We start from the raw sequence: 16296 nt of genomic DNA on the forward strand, positions 1-16296 counted from the left end.
GGCCGTGTAACCTTGAGCAAGTTACTTAACCCCAATTGCTTATAAAAAAAATAATGCATATGAAGCATTTTTATAACCTTAAAGTACCATATAAAGGTACTATGTTAATATGTAATTCATATTAATTATATTAATATGACTAAATTAACTTTTATATGAATTAATATGTCAATATGACTAAAAAAATCAATGAAAGAATCTAGTCCACTACAGTTTTCTTTCCTCCATATAATATCAGAGACTTGGAGATGGGAGAAGGGAATACAGCCAAACCAAAGAGAGGATTGCTCTCAGAGACACTCTACTAGGGTAGGGTGACTAGGTAGCTTTGCCGCTGAGCACCAAAGGTGGCTTCCATTTAAAGGTCACACTTCCCATCCACTCTCAGCATCTTCAATAGTCCTACACTGGGGTGTCCATCTGCTGGGACCACCATATACCCTACCTACTGGCTCCCTTCTTCCCTAGACTGCATGGGTATGGGGACTCAAGCCAAACATTCTGGGAGACAGGCTACCTGCTCTCCCGGGGAGACCATCCCAACCTCACAGCCCCATGAATTTGTGTCTGATATCAAAATCCCAAGTTTCAGCTTGTTTTGTCACTTTCCCCAAACATACAAATCTCAGGGCGGGTAGAGCTCTGGTATTCCTGGAGAACGCAGGGCATTCGCCCGGTATCTGCAGGCCTTGACCTTACATTGCCCAGTGAGCAAAAAGTGCTCTGTTCAGACTTGTCCTCCTTGGCACTCCTACGTTTGGGGATCATTCAGTTCTCACTAATGTACTCTGAGAATGGCTGTGAAGTAATTAAGGGATAATGTTCATTGCAAAGGAGTAGGCAGATCAATAAATGCCTCCTGTGGGTAATGAAATGCTGAGGCAAATTGGAGAGCCACGAAATTCATTTTGTGCAAATCTATTCCAATGCCACAAGCATGGGTTCGAGTACAGGATGAGATTTTGCAAAGAGATACAGCCTTAGATTCAGTTGGAAGTGTGGAGTCAGTGGAAAAACCGATGGATTTGGAATCTAAAGGACCTGGGTTCCAATCTTAGCTGTCCTTAAGCAAAATTCTTCATGATACAGTAGAAAGATCATTGAATTCATAGTCAAAGGACCTGGAAATCCTGCCTCTGAGATAATACCTGCTTGACTATGGATAGGCAAATCACTTAACCACTCTTGGCCTCAGTTTCCTCATCTGTAAAATAAGGGGTTGGATGAGATGACATCTAGACTCCCTTCCAGCTCTAGATCTATGGCCTTATGGAAATAACTACTTTCCTTCAAGCCATTCTAGGGAGTGAAGGGCATGAGCATTCTGTTTCTTCAGAATCTATTTAAATGTTACATGAGGGATAGAGACCCTTGCCAGAGAGTTCACTTGTCCAGTGGATTCAGAGAGTGAGCAACGCCTTAAGTGAAGAAAAGATAGAGGAGATTGGGGTGGCCAGGTGGCTCAGCGAGTAAGAGCACCGGCTCCAGTGTTGGGATGACTTGGATCAAATCTGGGCTCAGATACTCAGCACCACACCCAGAAATAACTGGCCGTGTAACCTTGAGCAAGTTACTTAACCCCAATTGCTCTAAAAAAAAAAAAAAGAAAAGATAGAGGAGTGATGCTGCTAAGAAGCAATCCCAGAAAGATAGAGAATAGTCCTCCTGTGGGGAAGGCAGGTTATATTTCTCTTAGCTTTCAAGATCCTGTAGAAGTTAGATGAGATGGTCTCCGAGGTCCCTCTAACTCTATAAATTTACTAGCTGTGTGACCCTGGGCAAGTCATTTAAGGCTGTTTGCCTCAGTTTCCTCATCTGTAAAATGAATTGGAGAAAGAAATGGCAAACCACTTCAGTGTCCTTGCAAAGAAACCTCTAAAAGGGTCATACAACTGAGAGAACTGGACAACAAAAATGAGCCCATGAAGTTATTTAATCTCTCAGGGTCTTAGCTTTTTCAGCAGTAAAGTGAGGAAGTTGGATTCAGTTCAGCAATCCAACACGCATGTGTGTGAGAGTGCATGTGTACACGCATATATACACACATATGTATACATACACACATGTGCATACATACATATATAATACATACATGCACATGTGCAAATACACTAAGGTCCTACTGTTAGAGAATGAGGATTTGAACTCAGGGTCTTCTGCCTCTAAATACAGTGATCTTCCTACCAGACAGCTATGTCATTCACGAGATAGTATATGGAGCCTGGAGTCAGGAAAAGCTGAGTTGAAATCTGTCCTCAAACACTTACTTGGCTGTGTGACCCTGGGCAAGTCACTTAACTCCTGCCTGCCTCAATTTTCTTATTTGTTAAATGAGGATAATAATAGCACCTAGGCCTCGCAGGGTTGTTGTGAGGGTAAAATTAGATAATATTTGTAAAGTACTTTGCAACCCTTAAAGACATATAAATGCTAGTTGCTGCTGCTGCTACTAATAACAACAATAACTACTACTACTACTGTTCCACATTGTTCTTCATTTTCTCCAGAATGCCTGACCTCCACTAACTTCCTCCCCACATCATGAAGTGGCACTGATCCTGGGGTCTCAAGAACTGTGTCATCAAGTCATACTAAGATGAAGAAACTTTGAGTATACTCATGTGTGTGTGTGTCAGTGGTCTAAGGATCAGTTTGGGTAATCATTATCGCCAGAATGGCTACTTACATTAATATTACAGTGTCATAAATTCACAAAGTACTTTCTTCAGGGAGCCTACAGTTCTGCCCCTCTGAAACAACAGAGCTTTCCTACTGGGGCCCAGATCTGTAGCAAGCTACTCTTCCTCAGATCCAAACCCAGGCCAGAAACTTGCAGAGATCAGACTTTGCATTAGATCAGACCCCTTTGGGACCATCGAAAGCTTACAGGTCCCTAACCTGTCCCCCAAATCCTAGAATAACACAACACTCAGTACCCCAAGAAAGCAGCAACAGGATGGGTCCAGACCTTCCCTTCAGAAGTGCCATAGAGCCCAGCCCTAACATCAAGGCCAAAGTCAAGACGTAGTCTGGAAGGACAGGAAAACAAAAAAAGAACCTCACCACAAAGAGCTATCATGGAAGCAGAGACTCTGAAGATATGAATTCAAAAGAAGGGAATGACTACAAAATGTCAACAATCGATGCTTCAGAGCAAAATACAGCTTGAGCATAAAGCCCAAGGGTGGGGGTGGGGAGTAGTGAAAAATTATTTCGTATAATAATAATACAAGCAGAAATCCATACACACAAAGAGTGGGGAGGGGAGAAGGGTAGTGGTTGACAGTTGAAACTCACTCTCATGTTTGTACACACACAGAGTTGAGTATAGAAATGCATTTCACTCAACAGGGAAATAGGAAGGAAAGGGGGAGGGGGAATTAAGGGAGGGATTAAAGCAAAGCAGATTTTAAGGATGTAAAAAAGTTACTCTTTTCGAAGTGGCAAAGGGTGGGCATCTGAGGGGGTGCCTTTAAACTAGGGAATGGACGAACAAGTTAAGGAATATAAGGGGCGGCTAGGTGGTGCAGTGTGTAGAGCACCGGCCATGGAGTCAGGAGGACCTGAGTTCAAATGTGGCCTCAGACACTTAACACAAAAAGTAGCCGGGTGACCTTGGGCAAGTCACTTAACCCCAATTGCCCTCCAAAAGGCAAAAAAAAAAAAGTTAAGGAATGTAAGGGTGAAGGAATATTATTGTGCTGGACTCTTCTCATCATAACGAGCAAGCAAAATTCCAGAGCACTAATGATAAAGCATACTACTCTCCTCCTAAGAGAGAGGTGAAGGACTCAGAATGCAAAATGAGACAAAAAATTTTTTTTGGACATGGTCAATGTGGAAATTTGTTTTCAGTGATTGTATATTTTTGTAATTTTCTTATTTTCTCAAATTGGGGTGGGAGGAAGAGAGGGTAAGAAGATAAATGTTGGCTAATTAAAACTAAAATACTTCTAAAAAAATTACTTCCCTCACAACAACTTTGTGAGATACATAAAGTTCAAACTCATTTGTGTTTTGCAATAGGCCCATTCCAGTTCCCTTAGGTGCTTGTACATTCCCCTCTAAGGTCACCTTATATCTTCTCAGTACATATTACATACACATACACACACATGTATATTTCTTTCAGTCCCCAATGTTTAGCACAGAGTCCAGCACACAGTAAGGGCTTAATAAACGCTTATTGATTGACTTATTCAAGACCCTCCTCAATCAGACATTATCCTACAGTTTCGGCTTTATCTTACCTGCCTCTACACATCTGCACTCTAGCCAAACTGGGCTACCTGTTGTCCCTTAAATATTCCTGGTACATTCCCTCATACTGCTTTTGCTCATTCTATCCCCATACCCAAATTTATCACATTATCAGAATTACATCATGGGTTATATCAAAATATTACTTCCATTTTACAGATAAGGAAATTGAGGTATAGAGAGAGTTGAAAGAATTGTTTCAGGGTCACATGGGCAGTATTTGAGTCAAAGTGTGGACGCAGGTCCGTCCAACTCCACACACAAAATCAGAAAGGTGGCCACCACTGGATGGATTTTTCAGCTTCTTGCAGCAACCGATGACTCTCTACTAAGGTATGGAAGGGTTCAGATCTGTGTTAGTAGAAGGAGGACCTACACTGATGAAGAATATGTGGATAATTTCAAACAAGTGTTGAAGGAAAATCCTCCTTGGTTCCTTGGTCTGTGAAGAAAACTTCCACCCTCCCTCTGCTCCCATTTCCTCCACAAAAAACCCAACAGAGGTCTTATTCCTCCCTCTTAGAGCTTCTAAAATTTGTCTAAGCAAAGGTACTAGAGAGGGATATATTTGTTCAAGCAGAATGATGGTTGGAGGACCAAGGAAGTCTCCATTAAAAATTTCCAATGTCAGGGGCAGCTAGGTGGCGAAGTGAATAGAGTCCCAGCCCTGGAGTCAGGAGGACCTGAGTTCAAATCAGGTCTCAAACCCCTGACACAATTACTAGCTGTGTGCCCTTGGGCAAATCACTTAACCCAATTGCCTTGCCTTCCCCCCTCCAAAAAGAAAAAAAAATAAGAATTTCTAACATCTATGAACCGTGAAAAGTCCCAAGCACCATCTCCATCTGCATAGGAGCTTTATTGGTCTTAAAAGAACTGTTATTTATCTTACCTGTAGACAGTATGAGGGACGTACACTTCTTTAATTGGGAACTCCAGAACCTCTTTATGTGGGCGGGTTCGATTTTCAGGAAATGGTTTCACAGGTAACAGCTCAGGAGTCAAACAGCAGCAATTTAATACCTCTGGGACTGGGGAGATTTCCAGCCTAAGTAAACCTTCAGCAAAAACAAAAAAACAATTTTTTGAAATAAATTCCATGGGTAATTGGAAACAAACTATATCAGTCATACCATGACAATGCTGTTGTTCAGTTGTGCCCTACCACTCAGGATCGCTTTTGGGATTTTATTGGCAGAGATACTGGAGTGGTTGGCCATTTCTTTCTCCAGCTCATTTTACAGATGAGGAAACTGAGGCAAACAGGGTTAAGTGACTTGGCCAGGATCACATAAACAGTAAGTGTCTGAGGCCAGATTTGAAGTCAGAAAGATGAGTCTTCCTGACTCCAGGCCCAGCACCCTATCCACTGAGATACCTGGCATCCCCGTGCAATCTTGTAACAACCTCAGTTTCTGATTGGATGAGGCTTCCAGCTGAATGCAGCAGCCCTGTGCCAATTCATGGAATCCCTGGTCATCACGTCACCCAATTTTTGGTCCTGCTTAGGAAACGCCTCTATTTGAATTTGGTGTTGATAGGTGACCCTGGGGAATTTCTCCATTTCATGTGGATCTGACTAAGAATGGCCCTCTCACATCTGGTGCTGATTGCTTCTCCCAACCAAGCCAGCCTTTAAGGTTTAAGACCTCCTTTATCAGCTTCCACTCTGGGCATGTATTCCCACTGAGAGCTTGCCACTGAACACATCTCTCTCACATGGGACCCTGTCCCTCTGTGGATGACTCTCTCTGTTACTATAGTGTGTGTGTGTGCGTGCACATGTGCGTATGTATATGTATGTGCACATGTGTGTATTCAGTGTGTCTATGTGTATGTGACTTTTGTTTTTGACTGCTTGCTGGGTCACACAGTAACAAAACTCATGCTTATATACCAGCTTCCTGGGTACCAATTTTCTGTGAATCTTCAAACCTGAATCCTTGCTCTAACCCAAGCCCTGAGGCTAAATAGAGCACTTATCTTATTGATGAGAAAACTCAGATTCAAGGTAGTTAAATGACTTGCCTAGTAATTTGGGATTGGTGATAATCAGTTGCTTTATTAGGTCTTTTTGCGTGATATTTGTTAGAAGCATAACAATCATTTAATCATGCAAAAGGACCATTCTAAAGAAGCAGAGTGGCAATGGATTTTTAGTTTAATTATTTTCTTTCCAGAAGTCCAACATTCATAGCTTGCTTAATAAAATACATCAATATAATGAATTCATTCATGAGACACAGTACATGATAAATTGTTAATAATATAAATTCATATATGATTCAAATGATTGTATTCAGCAATCAGTGGGTTTGGTGATGCTGCAAAGAGCAAAGGCATACTACCCATACCTGGTATTGATTTCACTCTTCTCTGTAAGGATGAAGATCTTTTGTAATCAGCTAAAAATTTGAGTAAGTCTTCATCACTGAGACGGTCTCCTTCCTGACAGGAGAAAAGTCATTATTAGTGTATTAGTGTAACAGAAGGCATATTGCTAACATTCAACTCTTTGGGTTGGATCAAAAATTGAACATGTTTTTCTTTTTTGCGCTTTTTGGAGGGCAGTTGAGGTTAAGTGACTTGCCCAAGATCTCACGGCTAGTTTTTGTGTTAAGTGTCTGAGGCCGGATTTGAACTCAGGTCCTCCTGATTCCAGGGCTGTTGCTTTATTCACTGTGCCACCTAGCCGCCCCTTGAACATCTTTTTAATCCTTGAGTATTTTTCAAAAATGCCTTTTAGAAGCCACAAACTCATAGTACTTAGAGTTAGAAAGAACCTTAAAGATCATTTAGTCCAGCCTTGCACTCAAGCTCCCTTCTACACCATCCTTGATAAGTGGGTATCCAGATTCTCCTTGAATAACATCATTGACAAAGGGCTGATTACATCTTGACACAGTTGATCCCATTGTTGGACAATTCTATCAGAAGGCTTGTTTTTATATCAAGCCACAATCTGTTTTCCTATAATATTTATCCATCACTGCTAGCTCTTTCCCTGGGTCATCATAGAATAAGTCTATTTTCTCTTCTATCTGTGATTCCTTCCAATATTTGAATATGGCTATCAGCTATCCTGCCTTACTTCGATCTTTTCTTATCTAGACTAAACATTCTCTCATCATAGGAGAGCTGGAATTGGCCCTAGAGGCCATTTCATCTGATCTTCTTATTTTACAGATGAAGAACCGTGGTCCAGAGAGTGACTTGCCCAACCAAGATCACACAAATAATAAGAGGAAAGTTTGACATTTGAACCCAGGTCCTTTGATTCTAGAGATCTTGTACCCATTCCACTATACTGTATTATCTCCCTTACAGCTTCCAAATTTCACCATCCTAATTGTCTCCCACTAGAAGCTTTCTAGCATATATCAATCTCTTTCCTAAATGTTTTTGTTATCTCAGTTGTGTCTGACTCTTCATGACCCCATTTGGGCTTTTCTTGGCAAAGATGCTGGAGTGATTTACCATTTCCTTCTCTAGCTCATTTTACAGATGAGGAAACTGAAGCAAAGATTTGTCCAGAGTCACACGGGTAGAAAGTGTCTGAGACCAGATTTCAGTTCAGGAAGAGAAGTCGTCCTGACTCTAGAACTGGCACTCTAACCACTGTACGACCTAGCCACCCATCCTTCATAAATATTACCAGGAATATAGCAGTTCTCTTGTAAACAAAACTAATCATGTTTGTCTTCCTTGTGACTTTAAAAATGTTAGCTTCTTGGTAAGTACTATGCTTTTCTACAGTGAACTCTTAATGTTGATATTACCAAGAAGACAAAATGAGTAACAGTAGTGCTTTGTAAAGGACTTAGATCACTGTCAGTATTAATCCACTCAATGAATGGAACTCAGTTCAATGGGATCAGCTAGTTTCTTCTATCTCTAATCTATGAGTATTATAACAACATACTTGCTTCCCCATCTATGTGAAAGGTGAAATCTTTTTTTCTTAGTTTTTGTTTTGTTTTTAGCACAGATACCAGCATGGTAGCAACTGTCTTAATGCCTTAGAAATCCCAAAGTAAAAGAAATGTACGAAGTACCTGTTTGAAAAAACTATTTATAGTCATGGTGGTAGCTTTGAAGTTGGAGCCAATGGAACTGTCTTCTAAGCTTAAGCTTTTCTCAGAAAGTCTTCTAGACTGGGACAGTGTCCTCCTCTCCCCCATAGAACTTTTCCCTAGAATGAAAACCATAATCATTTGAATTTTCATTTTTTTCATTTCAGTAAAGCAAAATATTTTAAGAAGACCTATTAACCCAGTTGCCTATATTCTGGAACTGCCATTCAAGGTGGATTTTCCTCCAAGGAAGTATTTTATTTCTTATATTAATTCTCCTGTCAATTCAATTTGCAATTACAAGTCAAACTACACTGACTTGTACAAAAATTACTGTTTAAATATGGTGGAATGTATGTCAAGGTCCAAAAAAAATAACTTTATTAACTAATTAAAGGTATTACAGGAGATATAATAAACTATAATATATATTACAATATAATATATATAATATAAAATAATAAACTGATAACTATGTTCAAAGAAAGAGAAGAAAGGGGAAAAGGAGGAAGACAAAGAATAGGTGAAAGAAAATAGGAGAGAATAAAAGAGAAAGAGAAAGAATGAATGAAAGAAAAGAAGAAAGAATGAATGATGGGAGAGAGAAAGGGATGATAGAAACAGAATGTTCCATGAGCCCTTAGATGTGGCCTATGTATTAGTTGGCTTGCTGATGTATATTTCTTTGTTACAAGGGAGGGTTTAATGAGGGCTATACTGGGATGTGACTATGGTGCAAAAAACCACCCAAAACTCAAAGGACACAAAAAGAATGAATAAGACAAAGGCAAATAAAATGAGAGAAAAAAGAATGTGAAGTTTGGGTTGGTGAGTACATGAAAAAGGATAGGAACTTTCCATTGAAACCATGAGAGTCTCAGGAGAATCATTACAAGTAACAGAGATATGATTCTTGGAAGTTGAATAACTCTCCAGAAGGATTCCTTACTCATCCTACTTGAGTAATAATCCATTGAGGATAATAATCCAGAGACTGATGGTGAGGTAATAGGACAAGGAGGGAAAAGATGAAACAAACTACACAGGGCTATTGTTGAATATTCTTACAACAAATCCACTTTCTCCATGGCATCTAGACAAAAGGTGAATTCATTTTTAAGGTCTCCTAATTGGAATATAGTAATAGAGTTTTACATTTTATTACTTTCTCTGATGGATAGACCTTCTTTAACCATAGGAATGTCTAATAACTTTTCTGTTGTTTCATTGGGTATAGGGGTTTATTTCATACTCTTATTCTTCATAACTTTGCTCTGAGGGTAATTATGAGTTGTATTTTTAAACGTTTTTTTTAGGAGGCATTCAGGATTAAATGACTCACCCAGTACATACTTTTAAAGTTAATAGACCTTTAGGAGAAATATAATCTAAATGAAATGGTCACTATAAAAATTCAATACATTTATTTCTTTTTTCTTTTTGCAGGGGGAAGGTAGGGCAATTGGGGTTAAGTGACTTGCCCAAGGTCACACAGCTAGTTTTTATGTTAAGTGTTTGAGGCCACATTTGAACTCAGGTCCTCTTGACTCCAGGGCCAGCGCTCTATTCACTGCACCACCTAGCTGCCCCAATACATTTATTTCAATCCCACAAACTAATGGCAAATAGTCTTCCAAGTTATTTCTTGGATCTGAGTATGAGAAGGGTATGTAAGGTAGCAACCACCTTTGTCCACGCTGGTTCCCTTCCTCCAGGTCCCCTTCCTTTCAGTGCTCCTACCCCACCAACCCAAGTTCGCCTTAGGTGTTTCATTGATGGTAGCACATATAATGGAAATACGAGATCTCTCATCATACTTGGAATCCTTACCAACCATGGTTTCCATATCAGCTATCTCTCTATCAAGGGTAGAAACATTAAAGAAACTTGACAAACTTATGGGAGCCCAGGCAAAAGGCATCCGGTATTTTCCCAAGCGCTGGCAGAAGGACTCAGCTTGAATTTTCAACTTTTCAATCTTTTCTTTACTCTAAGGAAGAGAAGACGACGTAATCAGAAACAAGGTAACATTAACGCCATGACGTTATTTTATGTATTACAGAGATAGTGATACCTGCAAACCCCCAACTAGACTACTGCATGAGGCTAGCAAATAAACAAAATTACTGTCCCAGCGGAGTCTGGGGATGTAAGGGAGATGAGGAAACAGACTGGAGACAGCTTTTTAGAAAGGCTGGTCAGAGGCAGCTTCCTATAGTGGAGAGGGCATTGTACTTAGAGGCTCTGATACGGTTTTCATTGAGTCACTTCAGTCACATTCGACTCTTTGTGACTCCATTTGGGATTTCCTTGGCAAAGATACTGGAATGGTTTGCCACTTCCTTCTCTAGATGATTTTATAGATGAGGAAACAGAGCCAACAGGGTTAAGTGACTTGCCCAAGGTCACACAGCTAGTAAGTATCTGAGGCTAGATTTGAACTCCAGGGCCAGTGCTCTATCTACTGCACCATCTAGCTGCACCAGAGTTCAAATCCTACCTCAGATATTTATTAACTATGTAACCCTGAGCAGGTCACTGAGCAGGTCTCTATGCTTCATTTCCTCTTCTGCTAAATGAGGGGACTACACAGCCCCTAACATCCCTTCCATCTCTAAATCTGCAATCTTATAATCCATCCATAATAGCAGTCACTTTGGTAGCTGACAGGGTCAGTACCTTAAATAATTCACACAGCTTATTACATAAGCCTCAAGTCAGCTAGTTTTGGGGCAGCTAGGCAGTGCAGCAAATAGAGTACCGGTTCTGGAGTCAGGGGGACCTGAGTTCAAATATGGCCTCAGACACTTGACACTCAACTAGCTGTGTGACCTTGGACAAGTCACTTAACCCCAATTGCCCTGCCTTCCCCTCTCAAAAAAAAAAAGTCAGCTAGTTTTCCAAAACTTTCCTCTAGATACCTAATACAGCCACCCCAGTTAAAACGATAACAGTTTCTAAGGGGGTCCTTCCACATTACTGATTATGGATGTTGGTTTAATGTACTCAATAATTATGATTCAATAATGAGTCTATTGCAACATGATACGTAAATCTTGTTTCAGATAAGTTAACCATTTCCATATTTATTTCAGAAAATATGTACTTGGTGTTTAAGTAATGACACAAACAATTGCATTGCACATTTGTGGTGGTGATCTGTCTTTTAGAGCTATTTTAGGCTTGGTGTGCTAATGCATTTGCCCTAGTCTTGATTCCTAATTTCTACACATACTCTGAAATTATCCCATGATGTCAAGAGAAGGGCTGTGCAACTGTGGTTCTGTTCATTATAGTAGTGTCTCTTGTCCCTTTTGTGGCCACCACAATTGCCATGCTGCAAAGTCACTGGGCAGTAGGAAATATTGCTAGGCGCAAGACAGTGGTTCTAATCTAGACAGACTATTCATATTTTCTCATTATCCAAAATGGATCCACCAAGGCTTTAATAAAGCGTCAACTACAGGTAAAACCCACACTGCTTGGCAATAGGAATAAAACAAACAAACAGTCAGAAATAGCCAATATCTTCAAAGGACTTGGTTGGTCTAGAAGAATGCTTCCACTTTTGGAAAATCAAGTGTAAATTACATTTTCCCTCCTTTACATTTATATTCAAGGCTAAAGAAATTAAGTTTCTCCCTTTATTTGAATGATACTGGTTAAGCTTTATCTCGGGACACATTAAAACTATTTTCCATTAGCTGCTTTACAGAATTAATTTCAAAATATCCATCCATTCTAAGAAATTTGCATTTAATGGTACTCAAAATAGCTTACCTTCCCTCCATCACTTTCTTTGATAACCATGTAGGGCTCTGCACAGTCGCCAATCTCTCCCTGCTGGAGAACTTTTTCAATCTACCAACAAAAGTAATATTAAAACAAAGCACATGAGACATATAGGAAGCTCAAAACTAATTTGCTTTATGATCCCTACAATTAAAAAAAAGGAAATGTGCTCTCTCTTAAAGTAAGCTTAGGGACTAAACCATGTGCAAGACAACGAAATGAAGATAATAAATTATCTGTAACTGTCTCTCTTATAGCCCCTATTAGGGTGACTATTATTGATTTAAATGGGCCTTGGGAAGGAAATTTGCAAGCGAGGTGATAGCATAGCTTCTGATCTGAAATAATTAGGTGAATGTTATGGGGAGTCTGACATCATTTTGATCCAGTTCAAGGCTGAAGAGGAGAAGAGGATTTGTGAAGCAAGATTGAAAAACTCACTTGGAAACAACTTTTTAAAAAAATTCAAATCTCCCTGAAACAAACATGCTGAAAAAATCTCAAGTCTAATAGGAGGCAGAGAGAAAGTTCATTTAATCCCTAAAATTCCTTGAAAAATAATACGCTAGGGTAGATAGTTAAATGTGAAAGGTATGACTATTTGTAGGGATTTAAAAATAAAAATGGATAATTCTATCAAAATGAGATAAAATTAAACAATCCTACTTTGTTACTTAATTTGTTTAAAGTTCTTTACCAATTTTGAATATAGCCTTTGTTGACTTCACACTGGGAAAGGAATTATGTAATGATCAACAAACAGTAAATAATGTGTGAGTTCCAGTATTTGGCAGATTTAGTCACTTAGCGGAGAGTCCTCCAGACTCAGGGTCAGAAGAACTGTGTTCTTTTCCCTGCCCTATCACTAAAATAGCTGTGTGACTTTCTGCAAGTCACAACCTCTCTGAGCTCTTGTTCCCTCATCTGGGAAATGAAGGGGTTGGACTAAATATAGTGAAGATCACTTTTGCCTCCAAACCTATGGGTCTGTGAATCTCAGCAAGAGTAAAAATAGTTTATGATTCTATAACACCTTGCAATTTATAAAGCACCTGCAAAACAGGAAGGGGAGGTGTTATTTATCCCCATTTTACAGATGAAGAAAGTGAGGGTGAGATGGAGGATATGGAGCTCACTATAATGGAATTTTACACTTTCTACAATCTTTTTTTTTTTTTTTAAGAACAAGGCAATTTATTAATGAATCTGGTGTGGTTTGTCCTAATGTTTCTTGTTGGCAGCTGCCACCTGTCTGGCAATTCTGTCCAGCTCTCTCTGTCCCTAAGGTGTCAGTTTCCAGCCCCATCCTGGTCCGTCTCCACCATCTTGAGCCCCTCCAGGGCCTGCAGGACTCTCTGGGCCATGCTCTTGGAGCCCCGGCTGAAGTGGCTGGTCATGACCCCGTTGCGCTGGCAACCCCCGTAGATCTTGGTCATGGAGCCCACGCTGATGCCACTGTGAAGGTACAGGTGCTGGACGGTGGAGGCTGCCCACGTGTAGAGCCAGTTCTCATAAGGCGCCAGCTCCTTATGCTTGGCCATCTTGACCGTGTCCACCTATTCGGGGACTTTCAGCTTCCCTGACTTTTTCAGGAAGGCGGCCAGGGCCTGCACGAACTTGACTCCGGGCATCCCATGGCCCGCGCGGCCAGCCAAGGGGAAAAAAAGCACACTCTCTGCAATCTTAAAAGAGTTCCCTTCAAGCAAGTCATCCCCTTATAATCTCAGCAAAACAATCCAAAGGTCAACATTTGGGCTGTGTCTCTACAATAGCAAAGTTTCTGAACCATTTATTTAAATTACATGGATTTAACGAGGAAAGGGAATAGGAATTTATTAAGCTCCTACTATGTGCCAAGAACTGTGGTAAGTTATTTACAGATGTGATCTCATCTGATCCTTGCAATAATCCTGGGAGGTAGGTACTATTATTATCATCTCCATTTTAGAGATGGAGAAAGTGAGGCAGACAGCAGTCAAGTGAATTGCCCAGGGTCACACAGCTAGGAAGTATCTGAGACACATTTAAACTCAGGTCTTCTGGACTCCAGGCACAGAGTCCTATCCACTATGTCATATAGCCACCCATGGGCAGAAAAAATAGGCAAATTAATATGGGTTTGTATAGAAAAAAAACCAATGCTTTGGCTGATGATATTTTTTACTTTTAAATATTGTTTTGTTTTGGGTTCTTTGGTTTTGTTTTTGTTTGGTTTGGTTTGCAGATCCCTGGGTTCTTTTGTAAATACTTTATATTCACATTTCAGCCCTGATTGCAGATGGACACAACCTCTAAGACTCAGTAAAAGAACACTTAGGGATATAAAGGATTGGATTTTTCGTGGAGGGTTTTAGAATGTGGAATGTTTCAGGTTTTTTTTTGTAGGGTTTCAGGTAGGGTTCTATAAATCAAAGCCTACTCCTGGAATTGTGAAGACCTACTAGAAATTGTAACACAGGCTTATTCTGTTGCAAGTATTGATGAAAACCTAAAACTACCTACAACATCTAGTGAGTTTTCCAGGGCAAGGTCACATATTTTGGAGAAACTTAAAGATGACTGAGATCTAGAAAGAGTCAACTAGCTACTTTAGTAAAGAAAAGATTAAGATTTTAGATGAACACTCAGCTTGATTTGGAAATTACAGAAATGAATATTAGTGGTTCTCACCAAAGACAGGTAGACACATTCCCAACCCCTTCCCCAATCAATACAGGCAAAATATCAGGACAGAAAGTGAAGGTCTGTTTGGTCTTACATACCTTAATGACAAGGTAAATATCTGAAGATGGGTAGGTGACTGAGAATAGTGCAGCTCTGGCTTGACTAGAGGAGTCAACAAAGGGTGTGTGAGCCCGTAAGAATCCTTTGAATTGGTCAGAATTCAGGTCACAGTGAAAATTTTCTGAAATCTACGTAACAGTAGCAAAAAAAGAAAGATAAGCCATCCAAAGAGATCATTTGCTTTTATTTCATGGAACCAATGAGTCACAAACACCTTAGAACATGCAAGACAACGAGGAATCCCAAAGGGAGCCCAGGTAGTGTTTTATGAGGAGTGACTGTGGGGGGAAAATCTGACTCATGCTTTGCATCACACCCCAGAAACAATGGAGAGCTTTTGTTGCATGTTCCTTGAAACTCTAGTTTAGAACAAGATGGGGTTTGCTTTCTGGAAGAAAGTTGTTGCTTCTGGAAGTTTGCATGCCAAAACCTCCAGGTTTTATACTCTTATCAAGTATAATTATCTATCTTCATCCAAGAGATGCCCGGTTCTTGAAGTAAAGGGTCTTATGGACAAGGAAAAGCAAAACACTTGACTGGCATTTACTACACTGCATTATTTGTGCACTCGTCAGCCCCCATTTACCCCTTAAACGTTAAAGAACTACAAGCTGAAATGCTCATGGGGAAATCTTTGGACAGGAAATTCTTTTAATGGAACTTTGGACATGGTATTCCATTTACCCTGTGGCCAACCTAGACCTTTGCTGGGTAAGATGTCTGCCACCGCATAATGAGCCCATCCCACAGCAGGGTCAGAAGGACAGCCTCCAAATGGAGATAAAAATTATTTCCACATTCTTGGTGGTCACAAAGGAATTCAAATGGCTTTTGTCTATTTGCAGGGCCTGAGGGCTGGCAGGCATGTGGAGCCCTACCTCTTGTGGAAGCCTGGGTCCTTAGAGGTTGTGTAAAGCAAACAGAAACTGAAGAGGGTTTCCAATTTGCTCCTTCAGAAGCTGCTAGGGCAGTTGGGGTAGGTCTCTCCAGAGCTACTTACTGTCTGAATCTACACGGAGTTTTAATGAACAGAACAGGATGATTGGAAAACCAGATTAAGGGTTTTTAAAAAAATAAATAAAAATAACAATATTAAATATTAATATTTAAATAATAAGAATAAATGAGAGATATATTTGCTGCATGGATGAAGAATGTTTTGCTGTCTCATCCTGTCATCCTTACCTTTTTCCGTTCTTTCACATCATAGAGGGCAATGCTGGCAAATAAAGGTTCTATTTCTATCTCAAACCTGTTAGTAAAAGACAGGGAAGTTCAAATGTTAGAGTCTCTTTTCAAAACACAGAAAGAGATTAGAAATATAGTTTAGCCTCCTAAGTAAGAACTTTATAATGGATTTTTTAGGGAGGTCTGGGGCACAGCCCTG

The 16296-nt window shown here is 40.1% G+C and overlaps 1 protein-coding gene across 2 annotated transcripts in view; it reads right to left on the bottom strand.

Annotated features, from left to right (window-relative positions):
• The window catches only part of DOCK8 (dedicator of cytokinesis 8), a 329548-nt gene that overhangs the window by 156139 nt on the left and 157113 nt on the right, over positions 1-16296 (bottom strand). For both annotated transcript variants that reach the window (XM_069086859.1, XM_069086866.1), the window contains exons 8-14: positions 16095-16161; positions 14888-15037; positions 12114-12194; positions 10164-10323; positions 8316-8452; positions 6615-6708; positions 5153-5318 (exon numbers count right to left, since the gene is read on the bottom strand). In XM_069086859.1, the coding sequence (XP_068942960.1) occupies positions 5153-5318; positions 6615-6708; positions 8316-8452; positions 10164-10323; positions 12114-12194; positions 14888-15037; positions 16095-16161 (855 nt within the window). The remainder of the gene's footprint in view (positions 1-5152; positions 5319-6614; positions 6709-8315; positions 8453-10163; positions 10324-12113; positions 12195-14887; positions 15038-16094; positions 16162-16296) is intronic.

The sequence above is a fragment of the Petaurus breviceps genome, unplaced genomic scaffold (assembly GCF_028583685.1).
Source record: "Petaurus breviceps papuanus isolate PSGF00001 unplaced genomic scaffold, PetGlider_PUasm1.0 118, whole genome shotgun sequence".
Taxonomy (NCBI): Eukaryota; Metazoa; Chordata; class Mammalia; order Diprotodontia; family Petauridae; genus Petaurus; species Petaurus breviceps.